The 19,097-nt window shown below is 42.1% G+C and overlaps 3 protein-coding genes across 3 annotated transcripts; all 3 read right to left on the minus strand.

Annotated features, from left to right (window-relative positions):
* Nucleotides 1-3,725: 3,725 nt before the first annotated feature.
* Nucleotides 3,726-4,664, minus strand: LOC114773248 (putative gustatory receptor clone PTE01). The gene has a single exon (XM_028965769.1). It carries the CDS (start codon nt 4,662-4,664, stop codon nt 3,726-3,728), a length of 939 nt encoding a protein of 312 aa, XP_028821602.1.
* A 5,669-nt stretch (nt 4,665-10,333) lies between these two features.
* On the minus strand, nt 10,334-11,272 carry LOC114773249 (olfactory receptor 51E1-like). The gene has a single exon (XM_028965770.1). The coding sequence runs from the start codon at nt 11,270-11,272 to the stop codon at nt 10,334-10,336; it is 939 nt and encodes a 312-aa protein (XP_028821603.1).
* A 2,769-nt stretch (nt 11,273-14,041) lies between these two features.
* LOC114773250 (olfactory receptor 142-like) lies at nt 14,042-16,807 on the minus strand. The gene is made up of 2 exons (XM_028965772.1): nt 16,138-16,807; nt 14,042-14,158 (listed from the first exon to the last, which is right to left on the minus strand). The coding sequence occupies exons 1-2, from the start codon at nt 16,792-16,794 to the stop codon at nt 14,042-14,044; spliced, it is 774 nt and encodes a 257-aa protein (XP_028821605.1). The 5' UTR covers nt 16,795-16,807.
* Nucleotides 16,808-19,097: the final 2,290 nt, after the last annotated feature.

Consider the following 19,097-nt stretch of genomic DNA (forward strand, 5'->3'; position numbering starts at 1 on the left):
TGCTAAGATCACGTGTTCAGCCTACAAATCGGTCACCAAAACCACCTCGAGTTGCATCATCATTTTTCCACACAGCATCTACTGCAGTATATTAATAGCTCTATATTTACTACAATATTGAAGAAACTACGGATTTTTTGGCTTACAAACAAGTCACTTTTAAATGTAGTTGTTTATTGTGATAATGACAATAATGAGAATCTAAAAAAAATACAGAAAATCTGAATGTATTTAAAATATATTTTATTGTATGAGATGAATATTTAATAAAAAAAATATTATAGAAAGCACAGATGGGAAGGGAACCCCGAAGTAGAAGAAGATGGGGGCAAGCGGATGCTGCTCGCTCATCGTTTTGTGAAGGCTTTTTGCCTTTTGGTGACATTTTTTTCACCCCCTGGACTGAGAGCGAATGCTGCCGACTCCTTCGTCCACCCCAGACACCAGACACCATTATGTATGGCCCTCACCTCCGGATAGGGTTGCCGACTGTCTCACCCCTGAATGAGGGACACTTTCTTGCATGCACAAACAGAGCAGCTGACCAAAAATAATGGAAATAAATTGTAGGCTAATACGCCGCCTCGCCTAGTATCTCTCCGACTGCAGCACAGCAGCACCTCACCATAGATAAAGATGTCGCATTCAGCATCTCAGCATGCGTCACTACCGCCGCCATATTTGGACGGGGTTCCAAGCTCATTCAACATGCTTCTCTGATGGTACAAGAAGAAGATGTGGGAATTTAGCGCTGTAATAACACAGGATCAAGGCATAACATTTCATCATCTTTTATGTTACATCATTTTGTGTTCGACAAGTAACATTATTCATGTTACAGACCAGAGCAGTGTTTCCAAACCGTGGTCCTGGAGGAGTGTCTGCCAGGCAGTGGTGGCCTAGCGGTTAAGGAAGCGGCCCCGTAATCAGAAGGTTGCCAGTTTGAATCCCGATCCGCCAAGGTGCCACCGAGGTGCCACTGAGCAAAGCACCGTCCCCACACACTGCTCCCCGGGCGCCTGTCATGGTGCCCACTGCTCACTCAGGGTGATGGGTAAAATGCAGAGGACAAATTTCACTGTGTGCACCGTGTGCTGTGCTGCTGTGTATCACATGTGACAATCACTTCACTTCACTTCAGAGCATGGAGATGCTACCAGGAGACAGGCCGGATGTGGAGGAGGCCGTAGGAGGGCAAGAACCCAGCAGCAGCAGAGCAAGGTGGAACAGGAGGATCCCTGCTAAGGCCCTGCAAAATGACCTCCAGCAGGCCACAAATGTGCATGTGTCTCCTCAAACAGTCAGAAACAGACTCCATGAGGGTGGTATGAGGGTCCAACAGCCCAACACTGTGCAGCACATTTGGCATTTGCCAGAGAACACCAAGATTGGAAAACTCGCCACTGGCACCCTGTGGTCTTCACAGATGAAAGCAGGTTCACACTGAGCACATGTAGCAGACGTAAAAGAGTCTGGAGACTCTGCACGTGTGTTGTGACTATATGGAATCCATGACAAACTTTGGCTTCATGGAAACAGTATGTAGCTTCCAATCTTTTTTTTTCTTGCCTTACTATCAAGTCACCAATAACAATGGTGGAGGAGACACAGGTTGGGGTGGTGGTGGAAGTTGTTTTGTTTGCAGTTGTAAGATGGAAAGTCGCAGGTCCATGACGTTCTGCACTTTTGTCTTGCATAGAGGTTCCTCCATATCTTTGTCAAATGAGCAAGAGGTGTGAAGGCCAGCCATTTGTTTAGGATCCCCCGCTTTGTCTTTGTCAGACTATGACACCCCCCAAACAGGAGACACCAAGGGCGTGATAACAAATTCTGATTAGTCTGTGGCAACTTCCTGGGAGCCAAATGTATAATATCTCATGTGGATACTGGGCACTTCTTTTTCCTTTCCATCGGGAACTGGTGGTCTTTCCCTGTTTCTCCTGGATCAAGCGAGCTCCTTTCTTTTATTTTTCTGTAACTTTGGTACCTTTTTTACATACAATATTTACATGTAACTGCAATCGTAATCTACTGGTTGTCATGGTCCACGGAACCAGAACGTGAGCACGTGTGGGAGGAGACGAGGAATCTCGGTGGGACGCAAGGGGGCAGGTAAGTTCCCTCCGACTTAATATGCGAATGCATATTAAGTCTGAGCGAACGTGGTCTTCAGTTTTGCCACGAAGGCCTGATACGTCAGCGACACGGAAGTGGGGGCCTCCTGCGACAAACAGCTCCTCGTCCAGACAATAGTCATCTCTAAACTGGACTATTGTAACTCTCTCCTGGCTGGAGCCTCTGCGGTCACCATAAAACCCCTCCAGATGGTCCAAAACGTGGCAGCCCGTTTCATCTTCAACCAGCCAAAACACACCCACGTCCCGCCTCTTCTCACCTCTCTCCACCGGCTCCTGGTAGCTGCTCGCATCGAGTTTAAATCCTTGATGGTGCGAGTTTTAAATCCATCGATGTTCCAGGATTATTTTTTTTAGCAACTAACCAGGCAGCAGCCATCTTGGATCGATGCCACCTTTCAATGACATGTGATCCGTCAGGAGACCATCCGCCACCTCCTCAGGAGCTTGAACAGGCGTTGTAGGGAGCTCATACAGTCACGTGGAGGCCACACAGACTACTGAGCTTCATTTCAACTTGTTTTAAAGTTGGATCAGACTGTAGTGTGTTTTTCCACTTCAATATTTAGTGTAACTCCAAATCCAGACCTCCATGGGTTGATAAATTTTCCAGGGATACTTTTGGTGTGATTTAGTTGTCAGCAAATTATTTAATATGAATATTTCATTCAGATCTAGGATGTCTTATTTTTGTGTTCCCTTATGTGTAAATGTATTAGTGGTTATGCTACAGGGCTTATCGTGAAGTTTGCCAGGGTCTTTCTGCTAACATTGCTGGACTTTTCAGTGGTCTTTGCAAGTAGGAGCATAGTTTATTTCAAATGTAAAAAGTACCTATATGCAGATCCCATCTGACAGCTGCTAAATGTGATATTTATCCCTTGTGTGGAGTTCATATTTTTGGTTGGATGAGGCATTGTGTACCGTGTGAAGTCATCGAAAATGTGTTCTGTTAGATGTTCTTCATAGAAAATGAGCCAAGTTCAACGTATTATAGTAATTTTTATTATGGTACTGATATAACTCCTATAAGTCCTGAACACCACACAAGTGAAACAAGGGAGCAAGAAAGACAAATTGAGGAAAACATTTTAAAAGACATTTCAACTGCACATATCAACCATGACAAAGTAGAAGTGGACAATATGTGGAGGAAATGACGTCTGGAGAGATAATAGTGCTGGAAGAAGGGATAAAGTGTAAGATCCCGAGGAGAATCTGCATTTTTACAGAAACAGTAGACTTGAAGTATCCACGGGCCTTTGCAGGTCACAGAAAAAAGCCCTCTTCATGATGGACATTATGAAATATGTGTCTACTGACTGATGTTGAATAGTGACGTTGATGCCCTTGGGCCTGCCAGCCCTGCCAGTTCTGCAGTCCATACGTACACGAGCACGTACAACAGGCAATATGAATTTGCTGGGAATATTTCTCAGATTCACACACATGCTGATAGTTTGCCTCAACGTATCTTCATTGTCCCAGGTGGACGTTTGATGACCTCATCAGCAGTAAACAAATTGCATTAATTTTATGGCCAGTCAGACTGGCATTACTACAGGTATGTAGTGACAGTAGGACTTAGCGTCATTTATGTGGATTTGAAGCATTTTTTAATCTGTTGATAATTTTTTTTCTGATTTCTGGTAGGGCAAGACCATAAATGAGAGGGTTTAAAATGGGAGGCACCAGAAGAACCTCCACTGAAAAAAGAAGTGTCACAATGTTCAGAGCCTGGCCGAGTTCAAAACGGCTGAGTAGAATATCACAGAAAGAGGACAACGAGTAGGTGACAACGGTCACAATGTGAGGCAGGCTTGTCTGCAGAGCTTTACCTCGGAACTCAGACGAGCTTCTCCTACACACGAGAAGAATCCTGATGTACGTGTACAGTATAAAAGCCACGAGCAGAAATATTGTTACGACGGTGAAAAATAATCCCATGGCGTTGTTACCCGCGGTGGACACACAAGAGAGCCGCGCCACCGACCAGGTGGAGCAGTAAAGCCGAGTTATTTCTCTGCCACACAGAGGCAGCCGGGCCGTGAAGTAGGTGACTATACTCTTACAGACTATTGGCCAGGAAACCCCTGCTGCAATAAGGAGGCCTGTTGTCCTCGGGGTCATGATGCTGTGGTAGCGTAACGGGTAACATATTGCCACACATCGGTCGTACGCCATTATAGTCAACATGGTGAATTCGCAAATTCCGTAGGTGTAGATGACGAAGATTTGGGAAGAGCACGCGTCATACGATATGCTGTGAGAGTCTGAAAGAACATCGATGAAAAGCCGCGGGAAAAGCCCGCTGCTGCCGTAGATAGCGTTGGCAGACAGACAAGCAATGAATAAATACATCGGTTCATGCAGAGACCTTTCCTTATAGACCATCCATATAATACTGACATTCAAGAGCAGAATGGCAAGATACACAATGATCAGCAGCAGGAAGAAGAGATATTTTAAACCCCCATAGTCCTTGTATAAGGTGAAATGAAAATAGAATGGAAACGATTCGTTTTCCATTTGGTCGAGGATTTGTTCGCTTCCTGCAAAAAAGAAAACAAAAAATGATGCAATATCAATGCATGGCTGTTTTCAAGAAGGCCACAAACTTAAAGTATTTTAACTTATTACAGATTTAAAATGATCACATTCAATGTTAACATTCTGCTTTGCAGGGTGTCATAATCTCAGGGAAGGACTGTTACCTTCAGTCGCTGTAAGAGTTGTGCTCGTTATCGGGATCTTCTCATGGCTTTTATCAGTCCCACATTTCACCAGCGTGACGTTCTCCAGTGTGCTCCTTGGTTACAAAGCTCAGCGGTGTTCCTGTGATGAAGGAAACAGATTTTCATGCAGAATTGTAGAATATTATACATGTTTGCATGCAAGATAATGATATGGACATGAGGATTGTGAACCTTTTTAACAATGCACACAGAATAGAGAACAAACAAGAGCAGCATAACTCAGTACTTCTATTTCAAAGAAAGAGATTCAGAGGGAGTTGCCTTTGCAGTATATTAAAATTAGAAAAGTGTTTTATATTTCAGCGGTGGGTGGGGTGAAATTGTCATCAATGTCTTTCCAAATCCGGGTTAATTTCATGTGGCCAAGCCACCTATGAATTATAGCTGCACAAGTATTAGTAATTGGCGATGTTTACCTTTATATAGCAGTACTAAACATGACTACTGTCAAACATTTACATTTAAGCCATTTAGCAGACACCCTTATCCAGGGCGACTTACAACATGTAACTCCTCACAATATATGAATTAACATCGTTGTAATTTATCAATTGAATAAAGATATACTGTGGGGCAAAATGTATTTAGTCAGCCACCAATTGTGCAAGTTCTACCACTTAAAAAGATGAGAGAGGCCTGTAATCATAGGTATACCTCAACTATGAGAGACAAAATTAGAAAAAAAATCCAGAAAATCACATCCTCTGGTTTTTAAAGAATTTATTTGCAAACTATGGTGGAAAATTACTTTTTGGTCACTAACAAACAAGCAAGATTTCTGACTCTCACAGACCTATAACTTCTTCTGTAAAAGGCTCCTCTGTCCTGAACTCATTATCAGTATAAAAGACACCTGTCCACAACCTCAAACAGTCACACTCCAAACTCCACTATGGCCAAGACCAAAGAGCTGTGTAAGGACACCGGTCCTGCACAAGGCTGGGAAGACTGGATCTGCAATAGGAAAGCAGCTTGGTGTGAAGAAATCAACTGTGGGAGCAATTATTAGAAAATTGAAGACATACTGGTCCACTGTTAATCTCCCTCGATCTGGGGCTCCACGCAAGATCTCACCCCGTGGGGTCAAAATGATTACAAGAACGGTGATCAAAAATCCCAGAACCACACGGGGGGACCTAGTGAATGACCTGCAGAGAGCTGGGACCAAAGTAACAAAGACTACCATCAATAACACACTACGCCACCAGGGACTCAAATCCTGCAGTGCCAGACGTGCTCCCATGCTTAAGCCAGTACATGTCCGGGCCCGTCTGAAATTTGCTAGAGAGCATCTGGATGATCCAGAAGAGGATTATGAGAATGTCTTATGGTCCGATGAAACCAAAATAGAGCTTTTTGGTAAAAACTCTACTTGTCGTGTTTGGAGGTGAAAGAATGAATGTATCATGTATCGTGAATGTATCGTGTATCGTGAGATTTTGAGTGAAAACCTCCTTCCATCAGCAAGGGCATTGAAGATGAAATGTGGCTGGGTCTTTCAGCATGACAATGATCCCAAACACACCGCCCGGGCAACGAAAGAGTGGCTTCGTAAGAAGTATTTCAAGGTTCTGGAGTGGCCTAGCCAGTCTCCAGATCTCAACCTCATAGAAAATCTTTGGAGGGAGTTGAAAGTCCGTGTTACCCAGCGACAGCCCCAAAACATCACTGCTCTAGAGGAGATCTGCATGGAAGAATGGGCCAAAATACCAGCAACAGTGTGTGAAAACCTGGTGAAGACTTACAGAAAACGTTTGACCTCCGTAATTTCCAACAAAGGGTATATAACAAAGTATTGAGATGAACTTTTGTTAGTGACCAAATAGTAATTTTCCACCATAATGTGCAAATAAATTCTGTAAAAATCAGAGGATGTGATTTTCTGAATTTTTTTTCTAATTTGTCTCTCATAGTTGAGGTATACCTATGATGAAAATTACAGGCCTCTCTCATCTTTTTAAGTGGGAGAACTTGCACAATTGGTGGCTGTCACGTTCCCCTCTAGCTCAGGTGATGAATGGAGGACGCAGGTTGAAAAATGAGAATGGCGTATTTATTTTCAACTTTCAACTTATTTTCAAAAAAATTTAACAACAAACAATGTCCTTTCTTGTAGTGCCACGCCTCTCCTCAAGAGGTCTTGTTGTAGGATCCTCAGCGAGGCCCTCAGTATGAAGATCGCCCTTGTCCTTCACAGGCCTCGAACCGGTGTCTCCGGGAGCTGCGGCGTGGCGGAGCTGTAGTGAGACTAGTTCCTGTCCTACCGTGGGGTTCACAGTCACTGCCATTTAAGGACAGCATGCGGTGCAGCAAGGAACTCTGGTTGTGTGAGGGAGACCGAACGCAGGACTAGAGGGACCGGCTGGTTATAAAGAGGAGTGGACAGACCTGTTACCGCTAAACTAACCAATCACCGATCAGAAGTCATTACCCCACTAAGCACCCGTGATTACCACCACTTACCTGTGATGAAGAACAGGTGGGAATAATCAGGGTGCTAGTGAACCCCGGAAGAACACACACTAATACATGGGAGAGGTCGACCGCTGGGGGCGTGGCAGAGGTGGCACGAACGTTACAGTGGCTGACTAAATACTTTTTTGCCCCACTGTAATTACAGTCATACTTATTCTACTGTAAGCTCGTTCAGTTGTAAACCACTGCTCAATCAAATATTTAACAGTAAAAAGTATTGATGTGATTTGAGGAAGTTCATGATTGGTCCTCTGCCCATTTCACCAACGTCCAGGCAAACCAGCAGCCCTTGTGGTAAGATGATAAAGACGATACGGTTTAACTAAATTACTGTAATCAACTTATAGTCACTCCTATAATAGGTTTTAGAGGCATTTTTGCTTACAACGTGTAACTCCTCACAATATATGAATTAACATTGTTGTAATTAATTGAATAAAGATATACAGATATACAGATATAAAGATATATATTCGACTTATAGTCACTCCTATATTCAACCTCTCGTCCATATTGGCTTTAGAGCCGTTTCAATGCTTTTTTCTATCTGGTTGTGCGACAACCAGAATGTCTATAAACCAATATTTTATACATTTATTTGGAGTGTTTTTCTTTCTTTTTCTGACATCTTATTACTTTATAATGGTGGACACTGACTCTTAAAAGAAATACTGTCAAATGTCCCTTAACGTACGTAACTTGCCTACCAGGCCACCGCAGAGCCCCCCTCCGCCTTCTCCTACATCTACAGGGTCTCAAGTGTTGTAATGAATTCACAACATGCTTGACATGAACAATGCCAACTTGACTGCAGTTAGAGTACGTTGCCCAGATAAATAGTATCAATGCTGGAGTGTCTGTGTCCTAAACTTTTACAGCCTGTTCCCTGACATCACCTGTTCAGGACAGGTTGTCATAACCGTTTGACATGACAAGGCAGGTGATCTGAGATGAGGACAAGACTTGACGATGAAGAAGGACGCATTCGCACAATGTCACGAAACAGGGGTTTAATATGTGATGAACAGGACAGGGGAGACATCTGGTAACAGGTGAACAGGTAACATGTAATAATGAACCGATGGTGAACAGACACAAACAGGGCAGCTTTATACGATCAGACACAGGTGAACATGATCAGGAAACATTACACAGGACGAACGTGAAACTCCGGTCCGGATCCCGGACTGGATCATGAGACATATGTCGTTATCCCAGGATGACATATTCTCGCATTTTAATCATCTCTCTCTCCAGTCAGGCTAAATCATTTTATTGAATTAAAAGAATGTCTAAGACAAAGCTACTCAGTTTCTTGTGAGTAAATCTGCACTAGTAGTGAAATTTACTGTGATGCAAGGGGGTGCCACCCAAAATCTTGCCTATAGGACTCCAAATTTGCCTGCAATGGACCTCACATCAAACGTCCAAACACAATTCAGCAAGGCTAAAACTAAAGATTCTTGCACTGAGCTGGCACCACATTTGTAGGTTTGGCCGATGAGGAGGACTGGGCTGACTTTTCCTGTGCAATCACGTGAACAGGCGTACATCAATAAAATCAGGAAGAAACGGCATTTATCAAACTAAATCTCCTTCCCTCTTGCAAATCCGGCAAACATTTTGGCAATACACAAATTGGCATGCAAAAGCGCCACTTTCACAGGATCATTCTACAGCCCCACCGGTAATGGCAGTGAGGAGCAGTCCTCCCATGTCTGCCCTATCAGCTTTCTCTGGAGCAGTAGGACTAGACCACACTAGTCCCAATGCAGGGTGGTGCTGATGTCCTCAAATATGAAAGAAGCACGTGTCCAACGCAGTCTCTCTGTACAAATGAGTATCGTGAAGAAAAGAGGACACACATAAAACACACACACATGACCCAGGGGTGGAATGACGCTAGACAGAACAAGGGCGGGACACAGCACGGATAAATTTAGTCGACTGTGTCCTGATTTTGGGTGTGTCCATCTGTCTCAGAACATGCAGTGGAGAGAAAGGAGGACACGTATGCTCAACTCAAACAGCAGGTTTTAATAAAGTAACGTGGCACGTGGGCCCACACAAAGACAAAAAGACACAAAGCACGACACTGAATATCATGTCCCTTAATAACAGAGCAGACACAGCGAATAGATGGGCATAAAGGACAGATGATATTCAGACACATGTACAGTTGTTCAGCTCTGTTTTTTAATGATGTCCAGGAAATAGCCAAGATGTGCGCGACCATTAAAATTTTATTTATGCCCATCTGTGTTTCAGTAAGTATGTATTCAGTTAAATTAGTCAAATATAAGGTGTTTTAGCTTTAAATGATAGTAATTGGCAGACCCGAACTGGGTTCATGATTGTTCGTGCATGAATGAAGAGGTGTGTGGTAATTAAGGTTCTGGGCTTGATGGTATATATAGTTATAAATAGCTCTGCACCGATCCAGAAGGCTACACAATACAACAGTTATAAAGCTGTAAAGAAGAAGAATAACCCCAGTTATTACATTTACTTTACTTTACTTTACTTTATTTAGCAGACGCTTTTATCCAAAGCGACTTACAAGAGGAAGACACCAGCAATTCTCGTTCCATTTCTATAGAATATTGAGTTTACAAACTAAGAGCCCTGATAAGGCTCAGACTTGTCAGTGAAGAGCATGCTCGGGGATTGTTAGGTGCTAGATGAAGAAAAATTATAATGTATTACATTACATATTTTTATACATTATATAAAGACATTATACATTACATAAAGACACGGTTGACATATTAACCCATATTGTCTGCAGTATAAAATATGTCCCTACTGACGTTGAAGGCCTGCCCTGCCAGTTCTGCAGTCAGAAAATCTGAAAAATCTTATGCTGCTGAGAATAAAAAGTCTTTCTCAAATAATTTGACCTTTGATGTTTTCATTTGCAAATTTGACAGAGCACCTCCTTTTATGGTCGTTCAGAATTTAGTTGTGTCATTTATGTGGTTTTGAAGCATTTTTTAATCTGTTGATAATTTTTTTTCTGATTTCTGGTAGGGCAAGACCATAAATGAGCGGGTTTAAAATGGGAGGCACCAGAAGAACTTCCAAAGAAAAAAGAAGGGCCACGACAGTCATAGTCTGGCCGAGTTCAAAACGGCTGAGTAGAATATCACAGAAAGAGGACAACGAGTAGGTGACAACGGTCACAATGTGAGGCAGGCTTGTCTGCAGAGCTTTACCTCGGAACTCAGACGAGCTTCTCCTACACACGAGAAGAATCCTGATGTACGTGTACAGTATAAAAGCCGCGAGCAGAAACACTGTTACGACGGTGAAAAATAATCCCATGGCGTTGTTACCCGCGGTGGACACACAAGAGAGCCGCGCCACCGACCAGGTGGAGCAGTAAAGCCGAGTTATTTCTCTGCCACACAGAGGCAGCCGGGCCGTGAAGTAGGTAATAACGCTCATGCAAAATACCGGCCAGGAAACCCCTGCTGCAATAAGGAGGCCTGTTGTCCTCGGGGTCATGATGCTGTGGTAGCGTAACGGGTAACATATTGCCACACATCGGTCGTACGCCATTATAGTCAACATGCTGAATTCACAAATTCCGTAGCTGTAGAGGATGAAGATTTGGGAAAAGCACGCGTCGTGGGATATGCTGTGAGAGTTTGAAAGAACATCGGTGAGAAGCCACGGGAAAAACCCGCTGCTGCCGTAGATAGCGTTGGCAGACAGACAAGCAATGAATAAATACATCGGTTCATGCAGAGACCTTTCCTTATAGACCATCCATATAATACTGACATTCAAGAGCAGAATGGCAAGATACACAATGATCAGCAGCAGGAAGAAGAGATATTTTAAACCCCCATAGTCCTTGTATAAGGTGAAATGAAAATAGAATGGAAACGATTCATTTTCCATTTGGTCGAGAATTTGTTCGCTTCCTGCAAAAAAGAAAAACGATGCAATATTAATATAGTGTCAGTTAATTAATAGTGTCATAACTATTTTCATGCAGTTTGCAACGTAAGTTCACCTCATTACAGAATTATTCATAATCTATTTAATATCATACAAAATATATTGTGTTAAATGTCTCTTAAATCCTCGCAACCCAAAATGTACGAAGTCACATTGTCAGTGAAGGACTGTTACCTTCAGCCGTTGTTAGGAGTTATGCTCCTCATCTCCTCTGGGCTTTTATCCCTCCCGCATTTCTCTGGTGTGACGTTCTCCAGAATGCTGCTGAGTTAGTGGGTGGTGCAGTGATGGAGAAACTCCATTTTACATTCAGGATTTCTAGATCCTGCAGAGCAGTACATGTTTGCATGCAAGATGTATCAGGCTTTCCAACGATCCTTAAAAAGCCTTAAATTGGATTTTGGAAAATTAAGGCCTTAAATATCATGAAAAAATGACTAGTAATCCTTAAATATACATTTATAGGTCTTAAAAATACTGCACAACCAATAAATGTATTTAGTGGCATCCTCTGGTGTCATGGCCAACGCGCCTCCAGCCCGCTAGAGGGCACCTCACCAGCCTGGGAGACGACGTCCCGGAAGAGGAAATGGAGGTGGGCGGTGGCAAGTATAAAAGTGAGGTAACCCCAAGGAGACACGCCCGCTCTTTGTATGAGTTTACTCGCCAGAGACGCTAGCTCTCTCACCCACGACCCAAGATAATTGTGATTCCTGAAATACGACCTTCGCCTGCCCACGACTTCGAGAATTGCCTGATCCCCTGGAAACCACGAAAGGAACCCCGACCGGAACTTCCTGGCTACAACCTCTACCTGCCCCTGACCTTGAACCTACCCGACCCATCGGTTAAGACGGGATTTCATGCTCCCCTACCTTCCTGCCGCCCAAGACCTACTCCCGTCCTCCCAAAGATACCGAACCATCCTGAAACCCGCCGTCTTCCAGTTCTCCTCTGCCCCGGTCCTTCCCAAAGATCCCGAACTGACTCCCTGCTGCGTTGCAGCGTGTCCATTGCGTCCTCATTCCTCGCCGGCCAGGCGCCTCCGGTCCTCTACCGGTACGACGGCTTATCCCCACGCCCAAAGTATGTCTGCAAGTACGTCATCGAATTCCCCCTGTGACATCTGGGTATTCTCCTTATATTAAATATTCGTCGGATATTTCTGATTCTTGACTAGTGAGGAACGGAAATTAGGAAGCCCTCAATCTGACAGTAATCCCGTTTGATCATATGATGTCCGATATTGTGAATACATGAACACAAAATGATACGATTTATATTATAAGTACATGGACTGAAGCGACAATATATTATGTTGTAATGAAATTAATTACTGTTATTTCAGTCGGGTCGCAGTCGCATGGTAAATGATCGGTCAGCAAATACAAACTTCTGGTCTATAGTACCTATGTTTTCCCTATGATTCGCTCCTTGTACATTTGTTTTGGTGATTGGATAGGTGTAAATAAATGCATTAAATTGATAAATTGTTTGTTTGATTCGTCGTCAGGTATATAGAACTCTGGGTCTAACTCCTGTTCTTCCGTGGCAGGTTGATGACATTTTTGTTCGCACAGAATTTCATGTTCACACGTTTCGTGTGACGTCACCATGACAGCTCAGGTGGGAGTGGATATGGAGTCGGGCGACGGTGAACTTGTAGTGAAAAATGCAGCACAAGGCAAAGCACCAAATTTGTATCAGCAATCAAAAAAACCCAAACCTATACTACTCATATGCAGCAGTTTGTATATACTACTATATATATGTAGCACATCTTTGGTAAAATGTACCTGTTTTTGAAAATATTCTTATAGATTTGTTTGTTTTTAATTTTTATGAAGCTGCAGTATTGGGAAAATATTTGCAGTGATGTAAGGATTTAGTAGCTTTTAATTTTATGTGATTTTTATTTTTCTTATTACATATCGTAAAATTACTCTCAGTAATCACAATATCACTTTTTCCCCCGAATCGTGCAGCTATCAAGTAAGAAACAAAAAAAAATCTCAGTTGTCCCCTTTCTAACATCAGTGCACCAAAGCACACAGGATAGAGAACAAAGAAAAGATCCAGTGACAGAGCATCAGTTAATGAACATTAAAGCAATTCAGAGGGAGTTTAAATTTCAATCTGCGTATTCTGTAGAACTGCTTTTATCCTTCAAACCAGTTATCAAACCATTTTCCCCTCAATCCCATAAAATGTTCCTGTTATATTTCAAGACATAATGGTGAGATGTACCATACGAAAGAAACAATTAAGACACATTTGCATTCCGTAAATGTCAGTTTAAATACAGTCATATTGTTCAAGCTCACATAGAATTTTTTTTATTATTCACCCTTGTTGCACATAGAGATTTCTGCCAAATAATACTAATCAATCTGTAAATATTAATCAATCAAACTGATGCATTTAAGTTTACTGCAAATTTCATTTTAATGTTTTGAAATAACAGCAATTTTGGATGAGTAGGACAAGATCATATTCTTTTTTCGTATCTCTGGTAAAGTGAGGCCATAAATTAGAGGGTTTAAAATTGGAGGAATGACAAGAAACTCCAGTGAAAATATGAAAGCCAAAACATTGAGAACTCGGTCAAGTTCGTGGCGACTGAGAACAATGTCGCAAAATGAAGCCGTCACGTAGTTGACAAAAGTGACAATGTGGGGTAGACACGTCTGGAGCGCTTTCCCTCTGAATTCAGGCGAGCTCCTTCGGCACACTATTAATATTCTCACGTACGTGTACAGTATGAAAGCTGAAGGCAGAACAAGGTTGGTTGTGGCGATGAACAACCCCAAGATGCTGTTGCTCGACGTGGGAACGCAGGAGAGCCTGGCGACCGCCCAGGTGGCGCAGTAGATCCGCGTGATCTGTGTGCCACACAGCGGCAGTCTCGCGGTGAGGAAGGTCACGACCGCCATGCACAGCAGTGGCCAGAGCAACGCAGCGGCTATGAGCCAGGAGGTCGTCCTCGGGGTCATGACGCTGTGATAACGCAGCGGGTGGCATATCGCCACATATCTGTCATACGCCATTATGCTCAGAATGGTCAGTTCACATATCGCATACGTGTAAATGATGAAAATTTGCGTGAAGCAGGCGGCATGGGAAATGGCATGCGATTCGGAAAGGAGGTCCACGGAGAGCCGCGGGAATAGTCCAGCGCTGCCGTAAAGAGAATTGAAGGACAGGCAGCATATGAAAATGTACATGGGCGCGTGGAGGGATTTCTCCCGGATTATAACAAGTATGATACTGAAGTTAAAAAGCAGAACGACAAAGTACACGGCTACGGTCAGCAGAAAAAAGGGGTATCGCAGGGGTCCCACGCCACTAAACAAGGTGAGATAAAAATGAGCTGGCAGCGTGGCATTTTCCATTTTAGGAATCTCTGGAATAAAACAGACAGCAACAGTCTGAGGTTATATCACACATCCCATATTTTAGCAGAATACTCATAACATTAGCACTTTTATCTTGATACTTGAAAAAAATATTCAAAATGCATGACATTACCAAAACTGGTCCAGATAATAACTCACATTTATTTAGTCACATTAATAAGTCACATTTATTCTACTCAGCATGCACTTTCATGTATGGCTGGTGTACTTGTCACTAGAACGCACCTTTAAATAATGTTCCCTGTGATGGCGTCAGGTTTCTCTACATCATCTGAATTTCCCTGGACTTTTATCTCCTCCACACACGTTCCTCCTGAGCTATAAAACTCAAGGGTACGTTGATGGGGAAAGAGAAATGTGTCATTCGTGGTTGTGGAACCATTGTCACACACTATAGGCCAGCAGGTTCAGATCCAGTGAGGTCATTGAGGGCGTTGACCTCTCGCTGGCAACTCCCATGACCTCCGTTACACGTGCACAACTTTCTCTAACTATCACACGTGTGCACCTTCAGGCTGATGACAAGGGGGACGTTCCTCATTTCCACTTTTATTAAGATATATCTTGAAAATTTCTAACGGATGTCATGTTTGACAATCTTTTCTTTCCTACAACTTTTATTTCCTTTGTTCATGATAAACATTAACATAATGCATACTGCACTGACATCATGACTATTGCATTATTACATGATGTTAATTCACATTTTTAACACAAGCTTAGCATATAGAGCTTAAAACCACCATCACCAGAAAGCATTTGGTTTTCTTTATTTTTAGTTTTAATACAAATGTTAGACTAATTCATTTTCTGTGTGTTAAAGGAAAATACCATTTCTATACGTTTAAGCAGCAGAAAAACTCAGTTTTTATGTTTCAGCTCTAACATCATGTTGCATATTTAAATATGATTCATGTTAGTAATTATACTAGATAGTGATACTAAACCTCAGATGTACGGATGGCTTTAAAATGACATCACAATTTTTATTAAAACAGTTCACAGATGATTTTCTCACACTCTTTAAAAATGTAATTACATATGATTACATGCATATATATAAAATATTTCAATTGTTTATTGCACTCATAATCATTTTGAGGGTTTTGAAATCGCTGCGATTTTTGCTGTGCACCTAAACAGAGGATTTTTGCGCCGTATTTCAGGCAAAGTAAGGCCATAAATGAGAGGATTTAGAAGAGGAGGAATCACAATGAATTCCAGAGAAAAGAAATAAGACACGATTTTCATGGCCAGATTAAGGTCGAAGCGACTGAGAACAATGTCACAAAAAAAAGATAAAGAGTACAAGACAAAAGTTATGATGTGGGGCAGGCAGGTCTGGAGAGCTTTCCCTCGGATTTCAGACGAGCTCCTTTTACACACGATCAGAATGCGGACGTACGAGAAGAGGGTGAAGCCTACACAGAGACCAATGGTCATTACTACCACAGACAAGCCCATGGCGTTGTTAAAGCCCGTTGGCACACAAGACAGCCTCACCACCGACCAGGTGGAGCAGTAAACCCGTATGATTCCATTTCCACACAAAGGCAGCCTGACCGTGATGTACACGATGATGGCCTTCCAGAAGAAGGCCCAGGAGAAGGACGCGGTTATGAGGGCGGCGGTCATCCTCATGGTCATGATGTTGTGGTAGTGTAGCGGCTGACAGATTGCCGTGTATCGATCGTACGCCATGGTAGCTAGGACGGTCAGCTCCGACAGCGTATACGTGTAAATGACGTAAATTTGTGTGAAGCAGGCAGGATAGGTAATAAGGTGATAGTCCGAGAGCAGATCGATGGAAAGTCGCGGAAAGAGTCCGCTGCTGCCATACAGAGAGTTCAAACATAGGCAAGATATAAATATGTACATTGGTTCATGGAGAGACTTCTCCTTGATGACAACCACAATGATGCTGGTATTAAAGATTAAAATGGCCAAATACACAATGATCGTGAACAGAAAATAGACATATCTTATGCTTCCTTGGTCCTTGTACAGGGTCATGTCAAAATGTGTCGGAACAGTTACATTTTCCATTTGGTTGATCTCCTTTTGGTGGATTCTGGAAAATGAGAAAAACACATTTTCAGTTCAGTTACGTTTGACAAAGCAGTTCAGCGCATTTCTATCTATTTCAGCGAAACCTTTATTATGAAGATGAAACAATCAAAACATTCAGCATCTCACAACTCTAGCCAATTTTACCCCACAACATCATGCAGAATAAACTGAATCAAATAAAAATATACGCATGACAAATATATGCATTAACAATAACAAAAAAAAACACATTAGATGTAATGACAGCCAATCAATAAATCATGGTGCACAGTGTTACCTTCACTCAAAGCCTAATTCCTCCCGTCCAAATCTTCCCGAGCCTTTTATCTCCATCAAACAGTCCTTGGCAGTGACGTTTCACAAATTCCCAACGGGAGATGCTTTTCGACCAGTAAAAAATATTACACAACATGACCCTTTATTTGGCAGATGTGAGTTCGCATCTGGCCACTGTGCCTCTATATCACATGTCTGGTTTTTAGTTCACCGCTATGGCTGTTATAACACTGTTATTATGTCAAATAATTAATTTAATTATGACTTATTTTGAGTCTGGAGAGAACTCTGCATCCTCGCCTTATACGAGGTGTAATGAACTAAATATGTGGATTCAGATTTTTTGGTTTGGTTACTTGCTGGCCTGATGACTTTATTTAGGTATTTTAAATTGTTCTCTTTCTAATAAAAAATGTACAGTTAATATGTGAAAGATTTGTACCATGCGTTTCATCTCTTTGGTTCATATTTTCATATCTCGATACTATTCAGGACAAATCTGAATTTAAAAATATGTTCAAAGAGCAACCCAATCTCCCCAAATAATTTTTAATGGACTTCTGCTTCACCAATTTTCATGTGAATTTTTATGAACCCAAAAGCCACAGTGTATTTTTTATGAAAAAATACATAATATAACCAAAAAATTCACACTTGTCAAATAATCTTAAGAACACATACTTGGACTATATAATGAATAATGTTTTGGGTGTGGGTAACTGTTTCCTTCTACTAAGTTGTGTTTACAGTGCGTTTCCACCACAAGATCTCCCCTGGTGATGGCCCTGTTTACAGTAATGGCCTCCTAATCGGCCCTTTGTGTCTCCATTGTGATTTACTGGCCACTCACAGTCACCTAACGGTCATAGCAACTATGACATAAACAAGCTAGGACATGTCAAAGTGTACAGCAGCACATATGACATGCAAAATTATTAAAGACAAAATATCTCTGACCACTGTTAGTTGATTTTTTTAGTCAATCCCAGGGGGGAAACTATGATATAATTTACTTACATTTTCTTAATTTATCTTTTAAATCAGCCTCATGTCACATGTGATACACAGCAGCACAGCACACGGTGCACACAGTGAAATTTGTCCTCTGCATTTAACCCATCACCCTGAGTGAGCAGTGGGCATCATGACAGGCGCCCGGGGAGCAGTGTGTGGGGACGGTGCTTTGCTCAGTGGCACCTCAGTGGCACCTTGGTGGATCGGGATTCGAACTGGCAACCTTCTGATTTCGGGTCCGCTTCCTTAACCGCTAGGCCACCACTGCCCAGAACCACAATTAAGTGGGTACGGCAGTGTGGTACCACAGGGTTCAATATTAGGACCTCTGTCATCAGTAATGGGAATAACGGCATTACTTAGGTGAAGGTAAAGATAACATCATAATTGGTGATGATTGACTAAGGTTGAGTTAAACTTCATGTTAAGGCAATCGAGGTGGGCGGGTCAAAACACAAACACACACGAGCAGGAGACACAGCAATATGGAGTTTTTACAATGAAAATACAAACATTATTATTCCTTGAAATTAAATTAATTATCATGTATTAAATGAACATGTATTTTTAAAAATGACATTATGTCCTGGAACTCTGCTGAGCTAACAAAGGAGAAGACAGACCCATTTTTAAAAAAAAATTAAGTTACTTTCAGTGGTAACTAGTTACTTTTACAATGCTGCCACTCAGTTAATGTTTGAAAGAAGTAACTATCTAGCAGTCTAATGCATAATTCATGCTGTCTGATCAGCAACTTGATATGCCACACCTATGACTTGAGATGGATCATCTCGTCATAGGAGACATGGTCACAATGTGCTCAGATTTAGACAGATTCGTCAACAATATTTGAGAGTAATGGGTCTTTTGCGTATGTAGAAAATGTTCTGCTCAAGACAAATGCAGATTATATAAATATAATTTGATTGCATTAAGATGGTATAAGGTTAGAAGAGATTAATTTGTTTACCCTTAGATACAGGAGGCTA

The sequence above is a fragment of the Denticeps clupeoides genome, unplaced genomic scaffold (assembly GCF_900700375.1).
Source record: "Denticeps clupeoides unplaced genomic scaffold, fDenClu1.1, whole genome shotgun sequence".
In the NCBI taxonomy this organism is placed as follows: domain Eukaryota; kingdom Metazoa; phylum Chordata; class Actinopteri; order Clupeiformes; family Denticipitidae; genus Denticeps; species Denticeps clupeoides.

Bases quoted from the DNA above. Each gene is read 5' to 3' on its own strand.
- LOC114773249 (XM_028965770.1), bottom strand. From the start codon at position 11,272: ATGGAAAATGAATCGTTTCCATTCTATTTTCATTTCACCTTATACAAG.
- LOC114773248 (XM_028965769.1), bottom strand. From the start codon at position 4,664: ATGGAAAACGAATCGTTTCCATTCTATTTTCATTTCACCTTATACAAG.
- LOC114773250 (XM_028965772.1), bottom strand. From the start codon at position 16,794: ATGGAAAATGTAACTGTTCCGACACATTTTGACATGACCCTGTACAAG. The intron at 14,159-16,137 runs ATCGTGTGTAAA...CTGCGTTCCCAC, and splicing joins TCTCGTACGTCCGCATTCTG to GTCGAGCAACAGCATCTTGG.